At 45.5% G+C, this 25,295-nt stretch overlaps 2 protein-coding genes across 4 annotated transcripts in view; one reads left to right on the forward strand and one right to left on the reverse strand.

Moving 5' to 3' along the window:
* LOC138259953 (transmembrane protein 121-like) overlaps positions 1-2,198 on the forward strand; it is a 60,465-nt gene extending 58,267 nt beyond the window's left edge. For both annotated transcript variants that reach the window (XM_069207957.1, XM_069207958.1), the window contains one exon: positions 96-2,198. In XM_069207957.1, the coding sequence (XP_069064058.1) occupies positions 222-1,184 (963 nt within the window). In that variant the 5' untranslated portion in view covers positions 96-221 and the 3' untranslated portion in view covers positions 1,185-2,198. The remainder of the gene's footprint in view (positions 1-95) is intronic.
* MRPL11 (mitochondrial ribosomal protein L11) overlaps positions 1-25,295 on the reverse strand; it is a 656,778-nt gene that overhangs the window by 541,369 nt on the left and 90,114 nt on the right. The gene's annotated exons all lie outside the window — the stretch shown is intronic.

Consider the following 25,295-nt stretch of genomic DNA (forward strand, 5'->3'; position numbering starts at 1 on the left):
TGTATACTTGGCATTTGTTTACAGATAGGGGTCATTACAGCACAAGATCCACACCCTTGACCTTCAACTAACGTATTTTTTCGTTGTCCTTGCAGATTCCTCAGACTTGAAGAAGTTGCCTGGCCTAGGTGGAACATCTTGAAAGACATAGCCTTTTGGAAGTAGATTGTCCATTCCTTATCTAGAGACCCTTGATAAAGAAGAACCTGAAGCCTGATACTATGGCACCACCTACCACTCCAGCCAATAAGCCCCACGTCTTCATGTCTGCTATTGTCATCATGTCCACCATGGCAGCTCTGGATGTCTATTTGGCAGAGCAGAACATTGGCCCCAGAAAGATCGGGGTGGGTGTCATGGTCCTTGTGGGAGACCTGTGTTTTCTGGTAGTCCTAAGGTACGTGGCTGTTTGGGTTGGGGCTGAAGTGAAGACCGCCCAACGTGGCTATGCCATGATCCTCTGGTTCCTCTTCATCTTTGTGCTGGAGATCAAGCTTTATTTCATCTACCAGAACTACAAGGTTGACAAGAGGGTACCGGACCCACTAGCGAGGAAGACACTGACTCTGCTCTTATCCATCTGCATCCCCTCACTCTATGTAATTTTGGTCGCTACTGATCACATGGAGTATGTACAGGTTTTCCGCAAGAAGGAGGACTTACGGAACCGTCTCTTTTGGGTAGTCATTGACCTACTAGACATCCTGGAGATCCAGGCCAACCTGTGGGAGCTGCAGAAAAAAGGGCTACCTCTGTGGGTGGAGGGGCTCATGTTCTTCTACTGCTACAGCCTCCTATTAATCCTGCCCTGCATTTCCCTGAGCGAGATCAGCATGCAAGGGGAGCACATCGCACCACACAAGATGATGCTGTACCCAGTCCTGAGTCTGGTGACCATCAACATTGTGACTCTATTTATCCGTGGGGGGAACATGCTGCTCTACCAGGACCAGCGGGTCTCATCTGTCTTTATGGGCAAGAATATTTTAGCCATCTTTATCAAGGCCTGCACTGTGCTGCAATACCACAGACGCATGGCCGGTGCCAGCGGGGAAGAAACCTCCCCACACTCTTCTTCAACACCACATCACACCCCACATGCATCTCTGCCCACACCTCGACATAACATGTCCCTCGGTCCTGGACACACAGAGGATCCTCCACAGGGACTATTTCACTTCTAGGGATAATGGAGGTAGTAGGAATGCAAAGAAAGTGAAACTACACTCAATACTGAAGAGCATAAGAGATTCTGCCTTCAGTGTTGTTGAGCAAAATCATTCAAACGGGGGAAGACGGTAGCATAGGTGAGTGGAGGTCAAGAAACCGCCATCAGAACAGCATGGAGTCACAAGTGCCTGTTCTAATCAATCACATTTTCATACATATTGTTTGACTAAGTAACCTGGAACACTTTTGAAGCTTGATGTCATGACTATGGCACAATCTCTAATTAAGCACTAATTCCTAAGCCCTTACTGCCAAATCACTGCTCGCTTTGTTCCGTTATCTGGTAACCACCGCCATGGCTCTTGCATCCACTCAAAACTAAGCTTCCTCCCCTTGTTGCTCTATTTGTTCCTTTGAAACTTTTGTACCTAAACTTGTGAGGTATGTACCAGCACATAGCTAAAAGTACCGCTATGACTTCTATATCATTGTCAGCTTAGTTCGGACAATCTTCTATTAACAGTGAAGAAACGCACTCTACTTAAGACCAGCACATCTTACTATTAAGATCTCAATCAACTGCAGATTTTGCAACATTTAATATGACAGACCTCACATTCTGCAATTAATTCACAAACGTTTCTCTTTTTTGGCAAACAGTACTTAATAATGTATAATATCTTCCTTACTACACTCCTTCTTTCATGGATCTGTTTAGGTGCCTCACTTAGCAATCCTAGTGCAATCAAACATCGACAGGCACCACATATACCAATGGAGGAGGACAACATTGATCTTGGGTTCTGTCGACCGTGTTCTCTGGTCGACTAAATTCTTTACTCTATCGCCTTTGCTAATGACAGTAAACACTACAAGAAACACCAACAGAGAAGAAGCGCAAGATCACAAATTGGGGAATGGTTGTGGGTGGAAAGCGGTGGCTCACGAAATCCTTGTTGCATTTGGTTATGTTCACCAATTTTTTTTTTTTTGATTTGTGAAAAACATTAAAGAACATTTGACTAAAAGTGCTTTTTAACTGCATGGAACTGGGAGTTCTTGTTTACCAGAAAGGGAATGAGGGTGGGCACACCACACAGTGGTTGGCATTTGGGATAGCTCAAGGCTACATGACTTTCTGGCTCGAGGCACAGGGACAGTGGTGCCTGCCAGTAGGCTGATTGGAAAGCTGTTTCAGAAAGCATATGATTACGACCATCTTTCGATATTTTTCTCCCACACTCTTCTCTAGGCATCATTCTACTTTTAATTAAAAAAAAAAAACGAATACTTTTATAGGTTTAAAAATAAATTACATTGATATGTAACAGCGTGTCATGTCTCTTTGGATGAAAAAAAACTCTTCAGCAAGTAGAAATGAATAACTCAGACATAAGTAAAATCACCTAGGGTGGATATACGAGACAATGGGCTTCACCATTGGTCCTTCACTCCACAGCACGTTCCTTTGAACATGCCATTAAGCAACTAAATGAACACACTTTCAATACCTGGGACCATGGACTAGGACATAAACATGTCAGGTGATCATACAGTAGTAAAAAGAAGAGTTATGCAAAAGGTGAAAGTCAGAAATGTATAGTCAGATTTGAATATTCAGCTGCAGCTGGTATGCTGCAGCTGCTTCTGGCTTGATGAATGAGGATTTACCTACCTTAATCTTGTGGCTTATAATATATTGGCATTGACATCAAGGGCACCCCTCCGCTAAGGCGGAGGAGCATCGCCCCGCTGGATTTTCCAAAAAGGAAAAAGAAATTATAACGTACACTACGTTATTATCATTTTATGTTTCCTTGGAGTACGCGGCGGGGCTGGGCTGGAGGGTTATTCACCACAATAAGTGCATATTTGCTTGCCGGCCGTGCTGGGGGGCAAAACTGGCAAGCGCACTTTGCATGGTCTCCACCCAGCTGCATTGCACAGCCGAGTTTGGAACATTCCCAGGTTACCATTCATAGTCTGAGCGGCAAACCAGGCCACTCAGACCAATCACAATGCTACTGTCATGCTGGTGACAGCGGCGTTGTGGCTGGCTGGGAGCCTCTGCAGCCGGGAAGAGGAAGACGATGGAAGGGAGACAAACGCATCTCCCCTTGAAGTTAAGTGTTTTTGTTTATTTCACTTTTTTTTTTTTTTGACCCCCATCCCCCTGCCCCCTCGTCCCATTGCACCCTGTCCCACCACGGTACCCCGTTCAGTTTCAGCCACCACCGATTGACATAATGATTAACAGAGTGTTTCCTCAAAGCATGTGAAACACTCCTTTTTGCCATAGCCACTAGGCAGACGTTTGTGAGCATGAACCTTTTTCACTCGAGTATAGTACATCCCTTTTCTTATATGCCTACCTCAATACCACCTCGTGACTAATCATACTGTAATGTCACATACACTAGAAAAATACCCACCATATGATCTTGCTACCTTCCTTCTGGCAGTCTACTGGCACACTTAAGTGGGGTGTGAAAATGTTCGGGTCCAGTTCATTATCCCTTCTCAGAAACCGTGAAATCAAGATAAGCAAGTCACAGAGGATTAGTCTAAGGCTTGCAGTCCTGAACTGTCAAGTCCCCTCGAGTCCATCCTACAAAGAGTTAGTCACTGTTGGTTCAGGAGGAGAATTCTTTTCGACATTCCCCAAAGAGCCAGAGCACTGTTCACAATTCTGAACCAGTCGTCACTGGCACCAACGACGCTGTTTACCTTTTTTTTTTTTTTTAATCTGTTTATTGAACAAGGTGCAAAAACTTGTAACACATTACAATTAGTACAGAAGAATATGCAGCATCTTTGCTTGTATATATTCACCAATATGTTTGAGCTCTAGGCTGCGTAATCGACATTAACTTTACTAATATACATCGAGAAGGAAAGGAAAAATAAAGAAAAGAAAGAACTGTGAGATATATAACTATAGTCACTCGGATTGTAGTTTTTATGTATGCGTACGTAGTGACGTTATAGGTAATGAGGGTAGCATTAAAGCACTTGGGGAGAGGAGGTGTACATCTAATGTGTGTCCAAGCGTTAATAACAGGAGAAAGGTTTGAGTGGGTCCGGCTTGTTCGGGTTAGCTCAGTGCGGTTCTCAGTGAGTGCATTGAGGGCCATGCAATTGTTTTTTTCTTGGTTTATGTGTTAATTAATTATGAGAGTCTCAACGCTTTTAGCGTGGAAGTAGTAGGGGTTCATGGGGGGGGGGGGGGAGGGGGGGGGGACAAGTCATCTCTGATTTCTATTTTTACTACATAGTTGTCCCATATTTCAACTCCCTCTTGTGGCTGGCCCCTTTGTTGTAGTTGTCTTAATGTGTATGCTTTTGCTTGTGTGCGACTGTGTAAGTCGCGAAGCCAAGCTGAGTAAGGAGAGGTTTGAGGGGCCTTCCAATGTATGGCGATCAAGCGCTTGTATACCACAAATGCTAGATCTATAAATCTGTGTAAGTGTTTATCACCTTTGGGGCGTCGGCGTATTCCCAGTAAGCATGATTCCGGGGAAAGAGTGAGTGTATGGTCAGCGATTTCTGATGTAGTTTCTGTGATTCTCTGCCAGCTTGCATGTATTGAGTGACATTCCCAGATCAGGTGAAAAAAGTTAGCTGAGTGTGTGGCGCATCTAGGGCATTCTGATTTAGCGCCAGGGTAGATCCTGTTTATGCGGGCTGGGGATAAGTAGGTTTTAGGAATATAGTTAAATTGAGTGTATCTTAGCCTGGTGTTGCGAGATACCGTTTTGACTGTGGCGAGGGCAGCTTCCCAAGTTTTTGGGGAGATTGGTGCAGCGAGGGCGGTGTCCCAACAGGATTTAGCTGGGGATAAGTCTGTGCGGGCGTTTGCTAATAGGGCTTTATATATTATTAAGATAATGCCTTTGGCTTTACCTATAGTTAGGAGTACTGTAAGTAAGAGGGATTCGTTGGGTTCAATATGATTGCTACCCCAGAGATTGCGTAGAAGTTTGATGATGGCACCATGTATTAAGAATGCTCCAGCTTGCATCTTCCCAGCAGCCACCTGTTCTGTGAAAGTGGCTGTATTGGAGTTAGAGTATAAGTCTCCCACGTTTAACGTTTTAGTTACTCGTATATCATGATGTAGTGATAGGTCCTGTACCTTCGGTATTTGAGATGGGGGTATTGAGGGAGAATAAGGGGGGAGATTGGTTCTGCCCTGGATGTATCTTTTCCAGCAGAATTTAGCTACGGCTAGTATTGGAGATCTATTTAGGGGGTGGGAGGAGCCAGCCAATAATGTCGTTAGGATTGTTTGTGGTGTTGTGTGTGCTTTCAGCGCTACGTATTCTGGGGAGGTTGGATTGTTGAGCCATGAAGCTATCCACTGCAGCTGAGCAGCTGCATAATATAATTCCAGGTTTGGCATACCTAGTCCACCCTATACTTGTGGGTGTTGTGTGACTGATAGCGCTACCCTTCGTCTATCTCTGCCCCATAATAGATCAGTCAGGAGGGAGTGTAATTTTTGGAAGAATGTGCGAAATAATGACAGCGGAAGGGCCGTGAAATAGTATAGGAAATGCAGCAGGATTAGCATTTTAGCTATGGCAGTCCGGCCCATAGGGGATAGTGGGAGCGAGCTCCAGAATGACATGGAGCCACGGGTAGATCTGATCAGTCGGTCCAGATTACCCTCCTTTAGGTCCATCATAGAATGGTAAACCTGTATGCCTAGATATTTAAAAGTTGAGAGAGACCAAGGGAGTTGATATTGGGGTAATCTCCTGTGTTGTTCAGTTGGTGTAGGAGCGAGGGGGAAGATGCATGATTTGGACCAGTTTATGTGTAATCCGGAGGCCAGTGGAAAGCTGTCTAATATTTGCATTATCTCTGCGACAGATGTAGAGTGTTTACAAAGGTATATTAAGGCATCATCAGCGTATAAAGACACAATGTGGTATGAGTCAAATTCTGGAATGCCCCATTTATGAGCATTACTGCGGAGTTTAATTGCTAATGGTTCCATTGCTATAGCAAATAAATCGGGGAGAGAGCGGGCAGCCCTGCCGGGTACCCCTACCTATGGGAAATTCTTCAGAGATAATTTGTCCAGATTTAACTCGGGCTATGGGTTTGCGATATAGTGTCTTAATCCAATTTATGAAGCCACGTTGAAATCCGAATGCCTCTAATGTACGGTAGAGATAGTCCCAGCTGAGTGTGTCAAAGGCTTTTTGTATGTCCAGGGACATAGCCACTGCCTCCTCCTCAACAGTGCCGTGCATCAAGCGAATTAGTCTTCTGATGTTTAAGAAAGTATTTCTACCTGGTATAAATCCAGATTGATCTGGGTGTATTAAGCTCGGTAAGTAAGGGAGTAGTCTGTTTGCTAGGATCTTCCCTAGGAGTTTACAGTCAGAGTTGAGGAGAGAGAGAGGTCTATATGATCTGACGTCTAGGGGATCTCGGCCTGGTTTTGGGAGCACGACTATTAGTACTTCACGCATGGAGTCTGGAGTTGCTTTCTGTTGTGGGCTTCGTTGAACACCTCAAGGAGTGGTTGCAGAAGGTGATTGGGTTGTGAGTTAAAGTATTCCGCTGGCAGACCATCCGGGCCTGGGGCTTTGTTACGTGCCATTTGAGAAAGGGCCAAACGTAGTTCTTCTATAGTGACAGGGCCGACTAACATTTCTGTGTTGCTTATTATGTCCGGATTTTGGGGGATCATTGTTAATAATGCAGACAGTTGTTGTTCAGTGGGGGAGGCTGTAGGTTGGTATAAAGTGCGGTAATACTTATGGAAGGCTCTATTGATTTCGACCTGCGTGTTAATGACAAGGCCTGTGTGTAGTTTAATCGCACCTATAGGTGATGACTACATAGGTTGGCGAACATTTTTCCAGATCTATCCCCCTCTGCGTGTTGTCGTGCCTGATAGTGTCTGTAATCGTGTTTACATAGTCTGGTGTCTGCGTTCCTGTAACTGGCTCTAAGAGCACTCAGTGTTTCCAGGGAGGATATATTCATGGAGACCTCCACTTCAGTCTTACGTAGCTTGATTTCAAGCTCTTGTAGCTCTTTAATAAGTACTTTTGACTCCCACAGTGGCCGCCAGACAGTGGCCCCGAATCACAGCTTTGTGAGCAACCCATTCGATAGCACGCGTTGAGGCGGTATCCTTATTTGATGTGAAGTAGTTTGATAAGCATCTGGATATCTCTTCTTGGAAGGGGGGAGGATCTGTGAGGGCTTCTGGTTGTAAGCGCCAGGTTGGGATGCGAGCATACATACATCCCCAAAATAGTGTGGCGTGTAATGTGTTATGGTCCGAGATGGTGCGTGCGAGATATTTTGACGTGTTTATTTTATGTAGTATGTCAGGTGTAGCGAATAACATATCTATTCTGGTGTGGAGTTTATGTACTGATGATTAGTAGGAGTATTCGCGATGCATGGGGTGTCCCGCTCTCCAAATTTCTTTCAGACCGTTATTAGCGGCCCATTATACTAGGTCGGTGGAGGTACGTCTGGCTGGGGCGGAGGATAATGTGGGAGTTGAGCGGTCCATATGTATATCTAGTACTGAGTTAAAATCACCGCCCCATATGCTGGCCTCGGATGGGTCTCTGAGTTTGCTGTTGTTAAGCGCCCACAGAAACTCTTGTTGCCCTGTGTTGGGGGTATATAGAGCGATTAATGCTAAGGGGTAACCGTCTAGGACCCCTTCCAGTATCACATATCGTCCGTGTGTGTCGTTTTGCATTCGGGACATTACGAATGGGACCCCTGGTGCTACCCAGATCACCACCCCAGGCGCAAAGGTCGAAAAGGTAGTGCCATATAATTGTCCCCGCCATTTTGCATGTAGGCTTTCTAGTGAGGACCCATTAAGGTGAGTCTCCTGTAGCATGGCGATGTGTATCTGATGACGCCTGAGGTATGCATGAATCTGTTGCCATTTGTGTGAGGAAGCCATGCCCCTAACGTTCCATGTGATTATTTGGTATTGTGGGGTGTTATGTTGAGAATGAGGGGTCATGATGTGTACGCTGTTTTCTTGAGCTTGGTAGATGCACTGCCCCATGAGTTATGCATACCCATGATTTCCTCACTTGTACTTTATGGATAGGCAATAGCTGGCTATGGTATTGCCTACTATGTATGTGTTGGGAGTACAATTGTAGCACCAGTTACTGTGATCCTGAACTACATTTCGTGTCCAAAGTGGATCTAGTTTGGTGACATAAAAAACATTAACTATGTAAAACATGAACTGTGCATACAACACGGCCGATGGAGTGCCAGTGTCTGCCATCATGGAGAACCAGTCCGTATGGAGCGGGGGGGGGGTGCTTCGGGTGCATGTGCTTAAGTCGGTAGGACTCCCAGCCCATAGCACTCTTGTTCCTGATGTGTCCGCATGGGGGTCTCCGGCGGCTGTAGGACTGTGGTTTAGGTTAATAATAAGGCTTGGTTGTACACCGCTTGGGTCCGAACAACCAAGCAAGATGGTCAGATTTCACTGAGAAGGAGCATGTCCCAGGTTGTGGAGATATTCTAGGGCTGCATGATTAACAAATGTCGTCTGCTGTGCGTGGCGTGAGATTAGGGCCGCGGTTGGAGTCTGTTGAGTCCTATTGTGCATCATGGTCGAGCTCTACTTCATTTTGGGTAGATAGAGAAGTTGGGGATGTGTTTACAAAACGCGTTGTGGCCTGCAGTAGTGAGGAGCGCTCTGCTTGAACCTGTTCGGGTGAGGGCTTAGTGTCTTGTTTTCTGCGGGGTTTGCACCTATACTTTGGGGATGACCATTTTTCCTTTGAGTTACTTTGGTTTGTCTGGTCGGTAAGGCCTTTGGCGTGCAGCCAGGTCCAAGCATCCTCTGGGGCAGTGAAGAAGAGAGTGCAGGTTTTGTCCTGTATACGCAGTTTTGTAGGGAACAGCAGAGCGTCCTTAATGTTGTGTTCTCGCAGTCTTTCTTTCACCCTGAAGAAGGAGTTACGTTTCTTTTGTACTTCCGCAGTGAAGTCTGGGCAAGCCGTGATCTCTGCATTTTCGTACCAATTGCAGGATGAGGTCTCTATCGCGGTAGTTAAGGAATCTTGCAATGAGCGGGCGAGGCGGAGCGCCCGGAGGGGGGGTGGGGGTCTTCCAGGCACCCTGTGTGCACGCTCCACAGAGAAGAATTTCGGGATTTCATTTTGTAGTATTGTACCCATTAGCCATTGTTCAGTTAATAATTCTGTGCTGGGGCCTTCAGCCCGTTCCGGAAAACCCACGAAGCAAATGTTCCGTCGTGATCTGCCCTCCGCATCCTCGGCCCTGCGCTTCAGGGCTTCGACCTCAGTTGTTACTGTCGTCAATTGCAATTGGAGGTCCTTTATCGAAGGTGCTATCATAGATACATCCTCTTCCAGCGTTGTTACTCTTTCCGCGAGGGCATGTTGGTCCGTGCGAAGGAGATGGACATCTTCCATGACCGATCCTATTTTTGCTTCTAGTGCGATTCTGGTGTCTAGGATGGCTTGCAGTATTTTTTCGAATTGCGTTGTATGAGTTTGTAAGGTTACCTCCAGCTTCTGTAGTGCTTGATATGTAACTGAGGGTTCCGGAGGTGGAGCTGATTCGTCTGCGTTCATGTTTCCTGGTGGTGCCCGTGGAGTCTTTGGCTTGCCCATTTGTGGTCTTAGTTTGGCTCGGATTAATTAAGTAGAGCTATCGTATTGTCTGCAAGTCAATCTGTGGACTTTATTGATTATATTTACCAGTGGTATCTGGCTCAGTTGCGCTCTGGGGGGCGACGATCAAAGGCTGTAGTATGAGGTTAATATAAATATGCGAGCTGTTAGTTTTGCGAGAGTGAGGGCAGTGTCCCAGTTTACAGGAGCTTGAACGCAAGGCGAATATTGCTGTTTTTGAGCGACAACTTGTATTTTTGATCGAATACTAGCTAATTCCCTTGTGCCTTAAACTTAAGAGCACGACGTGTGCAGTATCCAGGTCTAGCACCAGTGATGTTAACCTGATGCAGTTGAGCGATACTTGTTCGGTTGGGCAATTTTGCTTTGTTTTGTAGCGGGCTGTTGTTGTAGAGTGCGGCTGGCTGAAGACGATTGCTGTGCGCAGAGCAGTTCTACTACGGGGAGAACGATATTAAGGAGCAGCTGTTGTGTTTTCCGGATACTTATGTGCGGCCTGGACCACTCCGAGGGGCCCCGCGACCCGATCTATGTCGCCGGAGGGGCACAGAGCATCACTCTGTGGGGAGTAAAGTGTTTCCAAGCGTTGGGCAGCTGATATGCCTCTCTATGGGAGCTGTATAAGCACCCCGGTCTGTAGAACGGGTGGGACGATATTTCTATTGGTTACTGTGGGCAGCGCTCCCCATTGGGCGTAATGTCAGTTTGTTAGAATATCTAAACGGCTGCTTGCCGTTTGGGGTCGCGCGTGTCCGTCGGGGCGGGGTCCCTTGGGCCCAAGGGACCGATGCAGAGAAGCCCACCGCCGCAGTCCGCGTCCGCTATATTTGATGGATGAGGCCCAGCAGCCAGGGAGGTCTCCAAGGCTGCTTCCCTCCGCTGGGCCCTCACCTGCTTTACGGCCGCGAGCCTGACTCCTCCAACTCAGGGCCACGGGTGTACGCGCAGCTCTCGACCACGCCTCTGCTCCGGTTGTTGCACGGGGGCCGCTGGTTCCATCGTCGCGTGCGGCCGGAGTTCCCCGACGCAGCGCCCGACTGCACTTTATATTCATTGCTTTTTATGAATGATGACTGAATGATTATGAAATTAATTAGGACGGACATTGGAGCAGCTCATAGCATCCAGTGGATACAGACAGCCAGTATGTACAGATGTATTAATAATCCTAGGGAGCCACAGGTGAGTAACCCACGGACATGCACTGGGGAAAGCGTAGTCACAATAACTGTTCTTTAGGAGCTACCATGGAGTGGTAAATTGTGGTGAACTAGTTACAGGTGGTCATGGAAAATAAACACTGCCAACATCAATAGGTTTTACCTGTGTAACATGTATTGGCTTTGTCAATGTTTTAAGGAGGAAAGGATCTCGAAACAAACTAGCTGCTTTTCTGACTGGACAAGTACTTCAGTTTCAAAAATTGCTAAAAATGTTGTTGAACCTAAAGGATAATCATGAAGTAATTCCTTGCATTTGCCACCATTGTTCAGCAACACCACGCAAATAGGCAAAGTTAAGGAATTCAAGCAAAGGAGTCAAAGTAGGACCCTAAACAGTTCTATCACTCTCTCCATTTCGGCCCCTGCACACATGTGGGCACGGGAATGTGAAAATACTGTCATGATGGGACCTCGTGGGCACATAGACTAATGTTGTACTACCTGTCCTCTCTATCAGCGATCCTCTTCAGCAAAGGCCGCTTCAATGAACTCCTAATCTTGTGCTCATTACTGGCCTCAAGGCGCAATGATTGTCCGTCTTGAAGCCGCTGAAACTGGCGTGAGTATGGCCTAAGTATAACACTGAGATTCAGGGAAAATTGCTGCTTTGCCTTGATGCCGAACTGTTTAACTGTGTTTAATGCAAATATGCCAAAATAAGCTGTAGATTCTGTGGTGTTGTACTGTTTCAAGTATGTTACCTTATGCACCACCCATACATCAATCGCATTCTGTATGTGGGCACCATGCAGCTCTGCCTACAACATGACCCTGCTGCAGGAAGAATGAATTTTCTCTGAGAAGACATAATACCTTGTGAAGGGCGCACAACTGTGCAGGGAAATTCACAAGATAACGGCCCAGGATTCCTAAAGGGAGGTGTGAAGAGGTTGTTGATAGCATTGGTAATAACACTAGCCACAGCGAGACCCTATACAGATCAGCTCAACTTCTGGATGATGGAGTGTTCGACAGACCTTGGATCTACATACCATTAATGAAACTCCACCATCACAATTTTCTGACACAGAGATCAAACAAACAGCTTGATGTTGAGTTACAAGACTTTTCACAGTGAGACAAGAAGCTACTTTTCTAAAACGTCATTTAATTCAACAATTGTACAGGAGGCTCTCTTGGAGGCAAGTTTTTTTACTGGTGCTCTTTCAGAGATAGTGGGCAAGGTGGATATAAGGGGTAACATGTGCCAGTCACAGAGGAGATAATGTGAACTAATGTAGGGACGCTGCCTCTGCCCTCCTCATACTCCCGCCAATGGCCTTCCAACTTCTTAGTGCTAGAAAAACCATGTATAAAACAACGGGGATGGGGTTTATGAAACAAAGGGCAGTAGGTGGAGGGAAAGGAATAAGGTGAAGCAACACTTCGAAGTTGCGGGGAGGAGGTAAGAGTGGGAGACAAACTTCAGACATGCACTCTTCGAGAGTAAAAATGCATGTCCAAAAGTTTTGTAACACTTTTTTTTAAAATGAAGTACCAGCTGGAGCCTGTGCAGGCGAAACCTTTTATTTGAGCGCATGAATCTTTACCCTAAAATTTGGAATCCGGTTGCGTCTATTGCTTAATTTACATAAGTATTGTCATTTTCACGCATTCCGCGCTGCTGCAGTGCACACAAAATTAAAGCGGCATTCAATAATTGGGAGGGGGGGGCTGGTCTAAAAACAACAAAATGAGAGGATGGGGTTGGTTTTGAAAAAAACAACAGAGTGGGAGGAAGGCGGCGGGGAAGGCGGATACCTGCAGGAGCCTGCAGTGGAAGACACTGGCCACTACAGCAGTTCATGGTCCCGGCTCCATGTCAGGACGAATACTCAAGCCCAGGAGCAAGATGCAAGCCCTGGGCAATAGGAAGCAAGGAAACAAGAATGACGTAGGAAACCAGCCAATGGTAAGTAGAGCTAAGTAATAGGCGAGCTCCAAGCCCCTTTTAATATATATATTAAAAAAAAAAAATTAGGGGGGGTGGAATTCAGGAGATTTTGCATGCGCTGCACAGGCCAAAGCTATGTGTAGAGATCACCCAGGAATGGCATGATAGCAGCCCACAACCAGCATGGAAACAGCAGTCATTAAAATGATTTAAAGACTTGCTTCATAAATATACTGTGGGATCCACCCAGAAATGCCAGAGAAGCAGCTGCACAGAATGCCCTGGGGATATGCAGGCAACCTATATGATCTTAAGGGTCCATTTATGGCAACTCAGTGTACTCGACAAGTACACACAGAAGAAATGTAGACATAGTTAATGCTGTTTAAAGCCCAGAAGCGATTGAGCACCAATCTACAGTCAGACCTGCTGACAGCCAGCCACGGGCCGAAGGTCAAAATTAAACGTGCACACCCATTAAGAATCTAGACAAAAGGAGACACACACATTAAAGAGGCTAAGGCCCAATGGCCAGTTAATATACAGAACATTCAACTATGTCATTACTTAATTTTAAGTGTCAGATATCATCAGCCTTTGAGTGCTAGGGACATCCCAGGAGTAATGGGGGGGCAGCCAAGTGCATGCACTTATTACAGGCAGGCATAGCGAGTCCCGTGGTTCCTTCAGCAGCAACAGGCGCACCAAAACCACACTGGTTTCAGTCATTCCCTACACATGCTACCTATTGTCCATCCTGGAGTAAAAGAGGAACAACTCAGGTACGCACTTGTCACAGCAAACCAGCTTAAACTCGCCATCCAGGCGCAATAAGGGGAAACCCAGAAGTGTACTGGTTACAGTTTGCCATAGTATAAATGAGAAGCATCCCAAGAGATGTCGTAGAGACAGCAATCATAAATGCTCAGTACAGGCAGTCAAGGAGCAAAAATGAAGCAACACAAAGACAGATCCTAGAACAGTGCTTTCCAAACTTTTTCGACCTACGACCCAATAGTTAATAGTACAAATTTTCACAACCCACCTAGCTTTAATGGACATGAGGTGGTCGATTTTTGAATGCAACTAAAGCATTGTGTGGTAGCACATTGTCATATGTAGACAGTATATTTTCTATTGAAATAGCCACTAAATTTGCACATAGTTTTACTGATAAAACTAGAATGCAAACAAATGATAATCTGAGGAAGTTGGGTTTCAGTGAATATTTATCAATTATGCATCACCAAGTAAAGTGTTTTGATTTGTTCTGAGCCTATTGAAAAGTGTTTCCATCACTCTTCCGAATTACAAAAAAATGTGTCTCATTTTCGCTTTTCTAACTGCTGAACGTGTAAAATTCATATAAATGTATTCACGTTTTGTGTATTACCGAAAATGACATCCTACAGCCTTTCCAGTCACACAACCTGTACCCCAGCAAGACATCACATAATTCATATAGCCTTGGTAAACGTGATGATATAGGCCCATGTGATGCCAAACAATAATAAATTATATGCTACGGTTTAAGAGGGTCACACAAAAACAACTGAAATATTTCTTGTCTGAGACCCCAAATATTCTCAAGATGGCACTGGTTTAGAGAGACAGAGTTAGAGGTAGTGGTAGGCAGAGAGGAAGAAAAGTAAAGATAGAGAAATAGAATAGTAGAGGACAACTAGAAAGAAAGCTCAGTTTTCAAGCGGACCCCCAAATAAGGATGGGGCTTTGGTTTTTAACCCACTTTCCCCATGCTTTAAAACCCTGTGAGGAGTGACAGACAAGCAACCCAAGATATGGAGGAGGCTGTCTTTGAAAGTCATCTGAGCCAGTCACTGAGCAAAAGAGAAGCATCTCACAGGCATGTGCCGGAGATATAGAACACTGGTAAATTCTCTGCAGAACCCAACCAGGAGTTACCAAAGAGAAGTCACATTGTATGCACTAGATGAATGCCAGGGTGGTTTGGTGGAGGCTGAAATGTGTGGGTTTTGTAAGAGAAGTTGGTGGTCAAGTATGCTGAACCAAAGGTCCTGAGTGAGAGCGGTTGTTGCAATGTCTTTCACTGATTTGAATAACCACTGATTACATTTGTTCAGGGATCAACTGTGTACAAAATTCAAACGGGTCAGTGGCCAAAGGCAAAAAAGCAGATTCCTGTGGATAAGCAAAGTCCAGGGTGAAACGTTAACAACTTTCTCCAGGAGGTGGAACTAAAATGGGGTGTGGAATGATTGGTGAAGCTGATCTTACTGATGATGTTATGAAAACGCATGTGTGGCATGCTGGTAGAGGGAGATGGATAACCATAGGTGCCTGTTATTGTCAAAGCAAGGTGGCCGTGAGGTCGGGAGTGAATATGATAACAGAGGGTGCAGCCACAAGGTCAATGTGTGGTAGGGAATCAGAAATATCAATTTTGGAAGAGCTGAGGATGGATGATGTTACTTTCCCAGCAAGCATCTATTCAGGGCAGGTAGCGCTGTAGATTCACATGCTCTGCATACTCCTGACATCTAGTGTTCGGTACAGAGTGTTCCAAGTTGTCTTCGAAGAAGTGTTCAGAGTCAAAGGATCGAGTGACTTCTCCTCTGTGATAGTGCACATAGGCATCAACTCCTTTATTGGATTGTTTTCCGGCAGACTGGTGAGAAAGAAGTGCAAGAGAAGTATAGAGAAATATGTCCATGTAAATCTAACTACATTTTTACAAATATAATGTAACTGCAACAGCCACAGGAGGCAGGAGGGTGCGTGTGAATCTATAGCACTACATGCCACAAACAGATGCTCACTGGGTAAGTAACATTTTACGTTCAATGGCATGTGTCGCTGTAGATACAAGTGCTCTGCATAGACTTTTAAGCAGTCCCTCCATAAAAGCGGTAGCTGGCCCGTGGGAGTTGCAGTTGACTGGAAAAGTGTTTGTAGCACAGCTTGACCAACATTGGCTTGCTGACATGCTAGTACATCCACTTAGTAATGGTTTGTGAATGATTTTGGCGTAGACCATGTAGCTGCCTTACAAATGTCACCCATAGGGATATTTCCAAGAAAAGCCACAGTGGCACCTTTTTCCTAGTATAATGTGCTCTAGGAGTAACAGGTAACAGTCTCATTGCTTTAGCATAACAAGCCTGTATCCTGGATACTCATCTAGCTATGCGGGTTTTGGATATTGGACTGCCTTTGTGGTGGTAGTGAAAAGGCTACAAAGAGCTGCTTAGTTTTTCTAAACTCTTTGGTTCTGTCAGTGTAAAACATGAGTGCTCTTTAGACATCTAGAGTGTGTGGACAGTTCTTTCTGCAACAGAGTCAGGATGTGGAAAGTCAACTTGTAGCTCCAAGGATTGGTTTATGTGGAATTGTGAAACCACTTTAGAAAGGAGCTTCAGGTTTGTGCGAAGGACCACCTTGTCTCTATGAATCTGGAAAAATGGTTCTTCAAAGGTTAGTGCTTGGAGCTCACTGACATGCCAGAGTGATGTGATGGCAACTAAGAAGCTACCTTTCAAGAAATGTATTAAAGAGGATATGAATGAAATGGCTCAAAAAAGGGCCCATGAGCCTGGTGAGCACAATGCTGAGGTGCCAGGATGGTGCAGGGGGTACCCTGGGTGGATTGACCTTTTTAAGTCCTTCCATGAAAGCCCTGAATGACTGGGATTCTGAACAAATAACTATGTTGTCTGTTCTGTGGATAAAACCCTATAAAACGCTATAGTTGCGAGATGTAGACTAATGGAAGTGTAAGCTAGATTTGCTTTTTGTAAATGAAGCAGATAACAAATGATCTCCTGAACAGTAGTTTTCATGAGGTCAATATGTTTAGGTTGACAGCCGCAACAAAAAAAAAATGTCTCCATTTTGCAGCATAATATGCTCTAGTTGTGGGTATATGGGCCTCCCTGAGAATGTCCATACATTCTGAAGGCAATCCTAAATAACCAAACTCTATGACCTCAGCAGCCATTTCACAAGATTGATTGTCTGATTTGCCCTCGATTTTGAGTGAGAAGGTCTGGCCTGTTGGGGAGCTTCTTGTGGGGGACTACTGAAAGGTCAAAGTGTGGTGAATCAGTTGACGTCTTCAAGGATCATGGTGAGAGAAGTTTGCCTGATCTTCTGAACCAGAAATGGAATGAAAGGGAGAGGTAGAAAAGCCTAAGCAAATATACCCAACCAGTTCATCCATAGAGCATTGCCCTTGGATCAAGGGTGTAGCGAAAAAGGTTTATCTGAGGAGTTCCCCACTTTGCAAAGTTTGGTTGAAGGACTTGTGGGTGGAGTTCCCATTCGTGGACTTGTTGCTGCATCCTGTTGGGCAATTCTGCAAAGTCGATTTCTGTCCCTGGGAGATACTCTGCTACCAGGTGGATGTGGCAGTGGAGAGCCCACTTCCATATTGTCTGCGAGAACTGTGACAACTGGGGGAGACCATGTCCCCCCTGGTTTCTGTAGATATAACATGGCTAACGAATCAAAAAATAGTATACACACAGTTCCAAAACACAAAGGGGTTTCTTTCAAGATAATGGTTCTGAATAAAATGGAAATTAATATATTTGAAGCAAGAGCCCTCACTCACCTTCCGGTGACATGCTTCATCATAGGGCTATGCTCCTCGTCAGGCCGGCGCTGCAATGTCTGACGGGCCCCACAAAGGGGCGCTTTGCCAGAGATCTTTTGAGAATAATGCACAACCGGTCAAAAGTAATGTGAGGATTGGTATTAGTGTTTAAAAATGCCTAGAGCTAAAAATTGCTATTTATTATGGTACTAATACCTCTGACATGGTTAAAAACGCCAAAAGGGGATATGGTAAAATAATGTCTACACTCCCCAAGTGACAAGAAAAAATATAATCACTAAATACCACAGTGAAGAATAGTAAAGGTAAACACAGTGTCCCCTGTGTTACTCTGATAGGTCAACATGTTTCTCGCTGTTTAGTCAATAAATGATCTTGTGCGATTCGTCAGGACCTGGTCACGTACCTAATCCTTTAAGTAGTTAGAACCCATACTAGGGAAATCAGAAACCCTCCAAATTTTAAAGGTAGGGCCTCATCGGGGAAATCATCAGGCTTGAGAAATCCATTCAGGTTTCTAGGTAGATCAGCCAACTGCGGTAAACCTACGTGTCCTGAGTTCCGGCAACCATTATCTTGAAAGAAACCCCTTTGTGTTTTGGAACTGTGTGTATGCTATTTTTTGATTCGTTAATTATTGGGAGCCATACACACAGGACCAGGAGTTTTTCCCTCTGAATCTCCCACTTATGACCCTCCTTGGTGTTGTTTGATGATATAACATGGCTGTCATGTTGTCCGTGCGGACTATGACAAACTTGTGAGATATGTGATGAAGAAATTCTTTCAGGGCTAGAAAAACTGCCTGAAGCTCAGGGTAAATGATGTGTAGGGATTGGTGACTGATATCCCAGAAGCCCTGTACTCTGAGGCCTTGGAGGTGAGCGTAAGAATTGAGTTGTTGGAAATTGTGTGCCCCTCAGCAACTACTTGTTGCCCTCTTTTCTGGTGCTCATCTGGTAGAAATTGGAGGAGCTCCTTCATTTCATCCCAGTGAGCTTGATCATATTTGCGAGTTGGCGATACGCCAATGATTGGCCTCATGCGCAGCAACCCTTTTGCCCGCAGCATCAATTTTCTTACTCTCCTTCTCTGGAGAAGGGGAGTCTCCAGTGACCTGACTGTTGGCAGGTTTCCACGCTGCGGTGGCATCAATTGAGTCGGCAAGGACCTACGATCTAATATATATTAGGTCAGAGAGAGCTAGTTTTTATTTTTTGACAACGCTAGGATAACCCTAAAGTGGACCGGTTCCTTAAAAAAATGTGTTAGTGTGACCAAGCATGCCAGGGAGCATTGGGAAGAGCTGAATATCCCTCGGTGTAGAGGTTAGTGTATCGAACAGAAAGCCCTGCTCGATAGGGTCCTTGTGTGACTCCATATCATGGAATGCAGCTGTTCGTACCACTACTTGTTAGTAGGAAGTAGTGTCCTCTGGTGGTGAGGGGCGTGCAGGGTAGAGGTCTGGGTCGTTAGACGGGATGGGGATCAGGGTTATGTTGAAACCCATCCAAATCTTCCCCAGTAAATAAAGGGGATCACTGAGGAGTGTAATCTCCCTGTGTATGTGAAGCAGGAGAATGTGGAGGTGGAGAAGGTGGAAGGGAAGAAGGGCAAGGAGGAGCTGGAGAAGGAGGATGTGTGGAGGAAGAGCTGGTGGAGAAGGTCTATGAGTGGGCTGGTGGCCTTGTCCTTGGTTTTCCTCTTCTGTGGTGGAGGAGTGTCCAAAGTTTCCTAAAAGAACAGCTTCCTCTTCAAAAGTACAGGAGGTGAAGTGATAATGCGTCCTGTACCCTCCTGAATTTGGAGGTGGCACTAATAACGGACTATGGCCTCCAATATAGGCTCCAAAGGAGAAGGGGTAGCAGAAGACTGGCTGAAGCCTCTGTGGTCTGAAGATTTTGGCTACATGTGCTTTCGTCACCAAAGGTTTCAGTCAGTGCAATTTTGTAGACACAGAAGTGGAGGCTATGGGTGTTCAGCTTGGATCAAAACGGAAACAACCTCTTAGTCCGATGTGACAGAGGTTGAAGCCAAGGACGATGGATTGGTCTTGGCTGATGTTTTCGGAGCTGGGCCAGAGGGTAGGGCAGCTGAAGCAGTTTTCCGGTTTCAATCATGGCCTGGTGGCAGTGGCGAACCAGCAATCTACAGAATGGGCCTCTTAGCAGTTTTGTGGTGAGCAGGAGGGGTGTCTGTACTCACACTTGTCGCCGAGGTGATTTCAGGGCTCTCGATATCTGACTGATGTCAGGGTCACAGGAGTCCTGGATGAAAAGGGCTTCCGCTTCCTGCAAAGGTTCCTCCTGTGCTTGTTCCTCTCCAAAGAGCACGGGGTCGGTGCCCAGACAGACGATCCGAAGCAAGCGCTAAGGTGGAAAAGTGTGAGCAAAAACAATACTGTTGAAAGAAGGTAAGACAGAGGAAAGATTTAGAACTGGAATGAGTTGAAAGACCGAGTGAAGACACACACGCCCAAACACGAAGGCAGAAAGAAAACAATTTAACAAAGGAGTCAATGCCAATGCACACTATCACCGAGAGGAGTCGCCGCTCAATCCCATGGCTCAGAACACTTTGTTTTTTAAGAAAAACAACTTGCACCACTCCGAACCAAACACTATATGGTAGGAGTATGCAGAGCATGTGCATCTACAGTCAATGCCATCAAACACATCATTACAGGAAGATCTGAAGCAAATGGCACATCATCCCTTTTGTTTGAAGTTAAGTACTATTTGGATGCCTGTATAATTTCCTGAACTTAGTTACAAAGTAAAGAAGCACTATATAGTTTTAAGGGGGTATACTATACAAAAGCAAGATTGACAGAGCCAAGGAGAATCAGTGGAAGTGGACATAGGCCACTGCTGCCACGACAAGAAGAGAAAAAGTGTACAGTAGGCGTCAGAGGAGGAGATCCCATACTCTGTCTTAAAACCAATAACTAAAGGGCAACGGGGTCATGTGGCCCCACTCCTTAAGCCTTCATAGGTCCCTGGAGCTCCAGCCCTTCCCTGGGCGCAGAGGGATTTGTTTAAAAGGGAGGTAGGGGAGGAGGAGAGAAGGAGGTGCACGATCCCCCTTCACGAGCCTCATCAGACCCCAGAGACCCCCATCCCCTTGGGCTGTGCATTTATTTTAAAGGATAGGGGGTGCTGCTCAGCCCCTGCCCCTGGACCACAATCCCCAGAGCCTTACTTATTTAAAGGGAAGGAAACCACGCTGCCCCTGCCCCAAGCCTGTTATGGTTGTGCAGACCTCATCTTCCTGGGCCTTCATTATTTTACATTTAGTGCTCCAGTGCCCACCCAGGGCACCCCCTACACACAACTTTGGGAGACGCATTGTTCTGCCCGGCAGGAGAAGCTGTTTATGCTGCTCACTCTAGGCGGGAGCAATCTATTTCTCTTGCGCATCAATGTGGGTAGGAAAACAAATAATCTTAAATGTGCTCCAAGCAGGAGGAGCGTTTTTAAAGCTCCGGTCTGCTGGGAGCATATTTGGTTTGCTCCTGTTTAGCTGAAGATTCATAAATGTTCCTATCAGATGGGAGCAAACACATGTTTCCCTGCCTGTACCCGTGTGCACAGGGAAATCACTGTTTCCCAGCAGTTTGCTCCCATGGACAGAGCAAGTGAGCCGGCCCCAAGGGATAGGGTCCCCAGGACCATTAAAGCCTCAGGAAGGGGTGCTGCATGGCTCACCTCCCTTTTAAATTTATCTGCACCCGGGGAATGGGGTCTCTGGTCTTTGAAGGTTCGGGAGGGGTGCTGCAGGGCATCTCCCTTTTTTTGGTATCCTTAACCTGCCCCCTTGTGTTTTTTTTTTTTTTTTCTTTTTTTTTTTAACTTCAGGACAAGATCTAGCTTCCTGTCGAATCTGGTATAATTCTGTTCAGCAGTTTTTGCAGTGGAAGTTCTTCAAAAAGTCTAAGAAAATTGCATGGGGATTTTGCGTTTTGGGGGGGGGGGGGGGGGCTTTTTGCCTCTTTCCCCGCTTGACGATTCACCCCAAAACTTTCCATGCACTAACTAGTCAAAAAGTAGAACCATTTTGGAAAGTTTTGTGAAAATTCGCGGGGCCAAAGGTATTAGCAACACAAAAAACACATTTCCTGTGGGAAAGTAGAAATGTTGGCCCAACTATAAATACCCAGTGGCTACCGTCAACATGGTAAAATATACATACATACATATATGTATATTCACAAACAAACACCAGGGTAAAATATACATACATACATATGTATATTCACAAACAAACACACAAATATATACATAAACACACACGCCTTTACATACATACAAAGAATGCAAAACATTTTTAAAAAACACAAGCGCTTGTTTTTGTGAAGCGCCCGGGTGGGCCAGGTCCCGTGGGTATGTTTATGCCCCTGGGACTGCCACAGCCCCGGAGCTCAATTTAAATAAAAAGAATGAATCCAGGGAGGGGCACCTCCCCGGGGCTAACCAAATAATTAATGCGGGAGGGCCGAGCGCACCAGGTCCGACAAATCCACAGGGAGCTGTCGGTTTCCGAATTATATTTTCCACAGCTGGCACAAATCAACTCCATAATGTGATTCACAACACGTACTACTGTGGTCAATTCAACAGTCAAGCAATCATCTAAAAACTCCAAATTTGGGGGAGGAAAGGAGACACGGATCCGCAAATTAAAATCACGCAAAATAATAAATCTAACGTTATTTCACTGTATCAATGCAATTTTTCTTCTGCTGTAAGGGTAGAACTAATAATATTTAAAAAAGTTACCATGAACGGTCCATCAGTCAGGAACAGTAAGATTTCCTGCCATGTTGATGGGATATACTGCAGTAGGGCTCTGTGACCGGAAACTTGAATTTGAACATGAGGAAAAAAATGCTGTCAACAGCAAACACCAGGCGGCCTTTAGCAGCGCGCTCCGCCCATTTAGAAAAGCAACGGAGGCTGACATTCTTCAGAGAATTATTAATCAAAGCTGGCATTACATGGACAAGAGACGTAATCAGTCCTCTTCAGCATAATTGAGGAATAAATATTACAGAGACGGTCATTCAATTTACACGACAAGCGTGTTCACTACAAACAATACATCTAATTACAGCAAGTAACGCTTTTTTATTTTTATGTGCTTTTCATTATTTATGATTTTTAGCTTACTGCTGAAGGATGCCCATTCTGTTTACATATTTTTGTCGCTTATTTTCGCACAAACTGCTTTGTCTTCAGATTTATGGCAATCAGCGGTAATATTAGAACAGAAAGAGCCAAGAGAGTAGTAGCTGAGGGAGGCACAAAAAGAAAGCAGCATTTTCGAAATAGGTTCTTGAAGTTCTATAGCTTACGGAAATCTGGATGTGCAGTACTCATTAAGGTATATATGCTTTTAAGGAAGCTGAACGTGTTAATGGGAAACGGTGAATTAGAGTACACTCCGGCATTCCGGCCAGGAAGTGCAAATAAATCTAAGGTGTAAACTCTGTTCAAGGGTTCAAGCCTAATTTACACCTCCTTGGGCCATTAGAGCCACTTCGAAGGAGTGTGTAAAAAAAGAATATTGTAGAGTCAGAAACAACAGATTGTGCATAGACTACAATTTTGGAATAAAGGGAGACGGGGGTTCTGAACGCCAGATTTGGCTTTAATACAGCAGCAGAAGGCTGAGAAGTTTTTGGGCAGGCTTGGGAGAAATAATTGCCATTTACCTTTAAACCATTAGCAGGACTTAGTTTTTGGGAAGTGCGTTTTCAGTGGCGGTCACAAGCAGAACTTTCCCTGCAATTAAAGATAGGCTGCTTTTTTTTTTTTTTTTGGACAGGGGTAGGGGGAACACCACCAGGCACGTATACGAATCAAGATGGAGGCCTGATGTAAAATTAAAAAAAGTGCTCTCTGGCTTCAAACTGGCTCATGGCATATAGTATACCTTTTAGGTTATTACGAGGTGGCGTGGTGCACCTGTACTTAGGCTGACGTGGATATAGCTGGGTCAACGGAGGTGGCATGGTAGGCAAACAAATGCTGGGGTGGCCCCGGGCGGTTTCCAGTGACCGGCACAAGGTGATGGCAGAGCGGTTTGCCTTTGTATTTGAAACCTCCTTGGGAACTGAAGGTATACCTAGGGCCGGCCTTAGGGCGGTGCGGCGGCACCGGGTGCTGACCTCAGGGGGCGCTGTGTTTAGCAATAACTAACGAAACTTGCGATTTAAAAGCACCTGCTGAAAAGTTTATTGTGCATCCAGTCTTCATAAAACAATTAAAATGTCAAGCTACCTCTTGTGCCTAATGTTCTGGTTAGCGAGAGAGATCGGATGTTTGTCTAGCGGCAGCTTTGACTCGCCATGAAGTAGCTAGAGGGTTAATGTGCCTGCTGCAAAGAACAGAATTATATTGTATGTGGATAGCGGAGTTGATTAGTAAAGTCAGCCTTTACCAGAGCTTTAAAACTAATGATGTATGTGAAAGGGGGGCTATGGAGCGATGACTGGCACATTTGCCAGGTGGTAGTGAGTGATCTGAGGAGGTGGTCAATGGGTGGGGTTGGGGGAGCAAACCAATAAAAGACTGTCGCATAGGGCGCCACCAACGCTAAAGGTGGCCCTGGGTATACCCTATCCACAACATGTATGACCAGGAGTTATCGGGTGAAGATACCGATGCAGGTTTTGGGCAATGTGTTGGGATGCTTCAGCTCGTGGCTACTACAGATGCGAGCCCATTTTATACCTCCCAATGGGTCGAAATAAGAGCGTTCGCTCAGTGCGAGCACATGTGCCGCCATCTGCCGCACAACACGGGTCTCTCCCGGCTGCTGCACGGGCACAATAAGGAGAAAGGGGGAACCCGAGCAACTGTATCTCTAATCTGTTTATCCACAGAGAGAACACAATAACATCCTCCGGGCAGCAATCTGGTATAGAAACGAAAAAGCCTAAGGATAATCGCCACACTTGTATAACGGAAACAAGTCTTTTGTTCAAAGGCTAAAAACACAGAATGCCTCCAGGATCCAGGGAAGTGCTGTGCCCACTGTGCAAAGTACTCTACCAGCAAGCCCACACGCTGATCGATCGACGCAGGTGCGGGACTCCAGAGCAATACCAGGGCCATGCATTTACAGGACAAAAGCTTCCAGTGTCTTTCGTTTCACCGAGCTTCGACCAACCTGCTGCACGCTCTTCTTACAGCTTCACGGAAAATGAAAAAAAACCTCCTATACATCGAAGCACAGAAAAATCAATCACAGCTAAAGTACTCAATTCCGTGCGAGTCACAAACAACAAAGAGTCATTGGTCCATTAAAAAGGAAACTTGGGGCTAGAGTTATCTTTGACTATGACGAGTCCAGGGTGATAGCGAAAGCTCATTTCTAGGAATTTTGTGATCATGTTTAGACCATTGCAACTCTACTGTAACTCAGGCGGAGGACGCGTAATTTGGATGCGGTGAACATATCTCATCGTTCTGGGTCCACACGCGGAGGGGGTTGATGGGGGACCTGTGGAACATGCACTTGAGCAGGGCATAAGTCCGAAAAAAGAAGTGGGGGGACTAACCAAGTTAGGTAATATGCAAGTGATCTAATGGAGCGTGAGGTTGCATGTGGAATCACAGGAAGTGGCATCACAACCACTGACCTCTCAGGAACTGACATCACAAGAAGTGACATCAGATCTTAAGACCTCAAAGATATGTTTAGCAGGTCTATCATGAGTACATGTGTGCGCATTA

Source organism: Pleurodeles waltl, chromosome 9 (genome assembly GCF_031143425.1).
Source record: "Pleurodeles waltl isolate 20211129_DDA chromosome 9, aPleWal1.hap1.20221129, whole genome shotgun sequence".
NCBI classification, from domain to species: Eukaryota; Metazoa; Chordata; class Amphibia; order Caudata; family Salamandridae; genus Pleurodeles; species Pleurodeles waltl.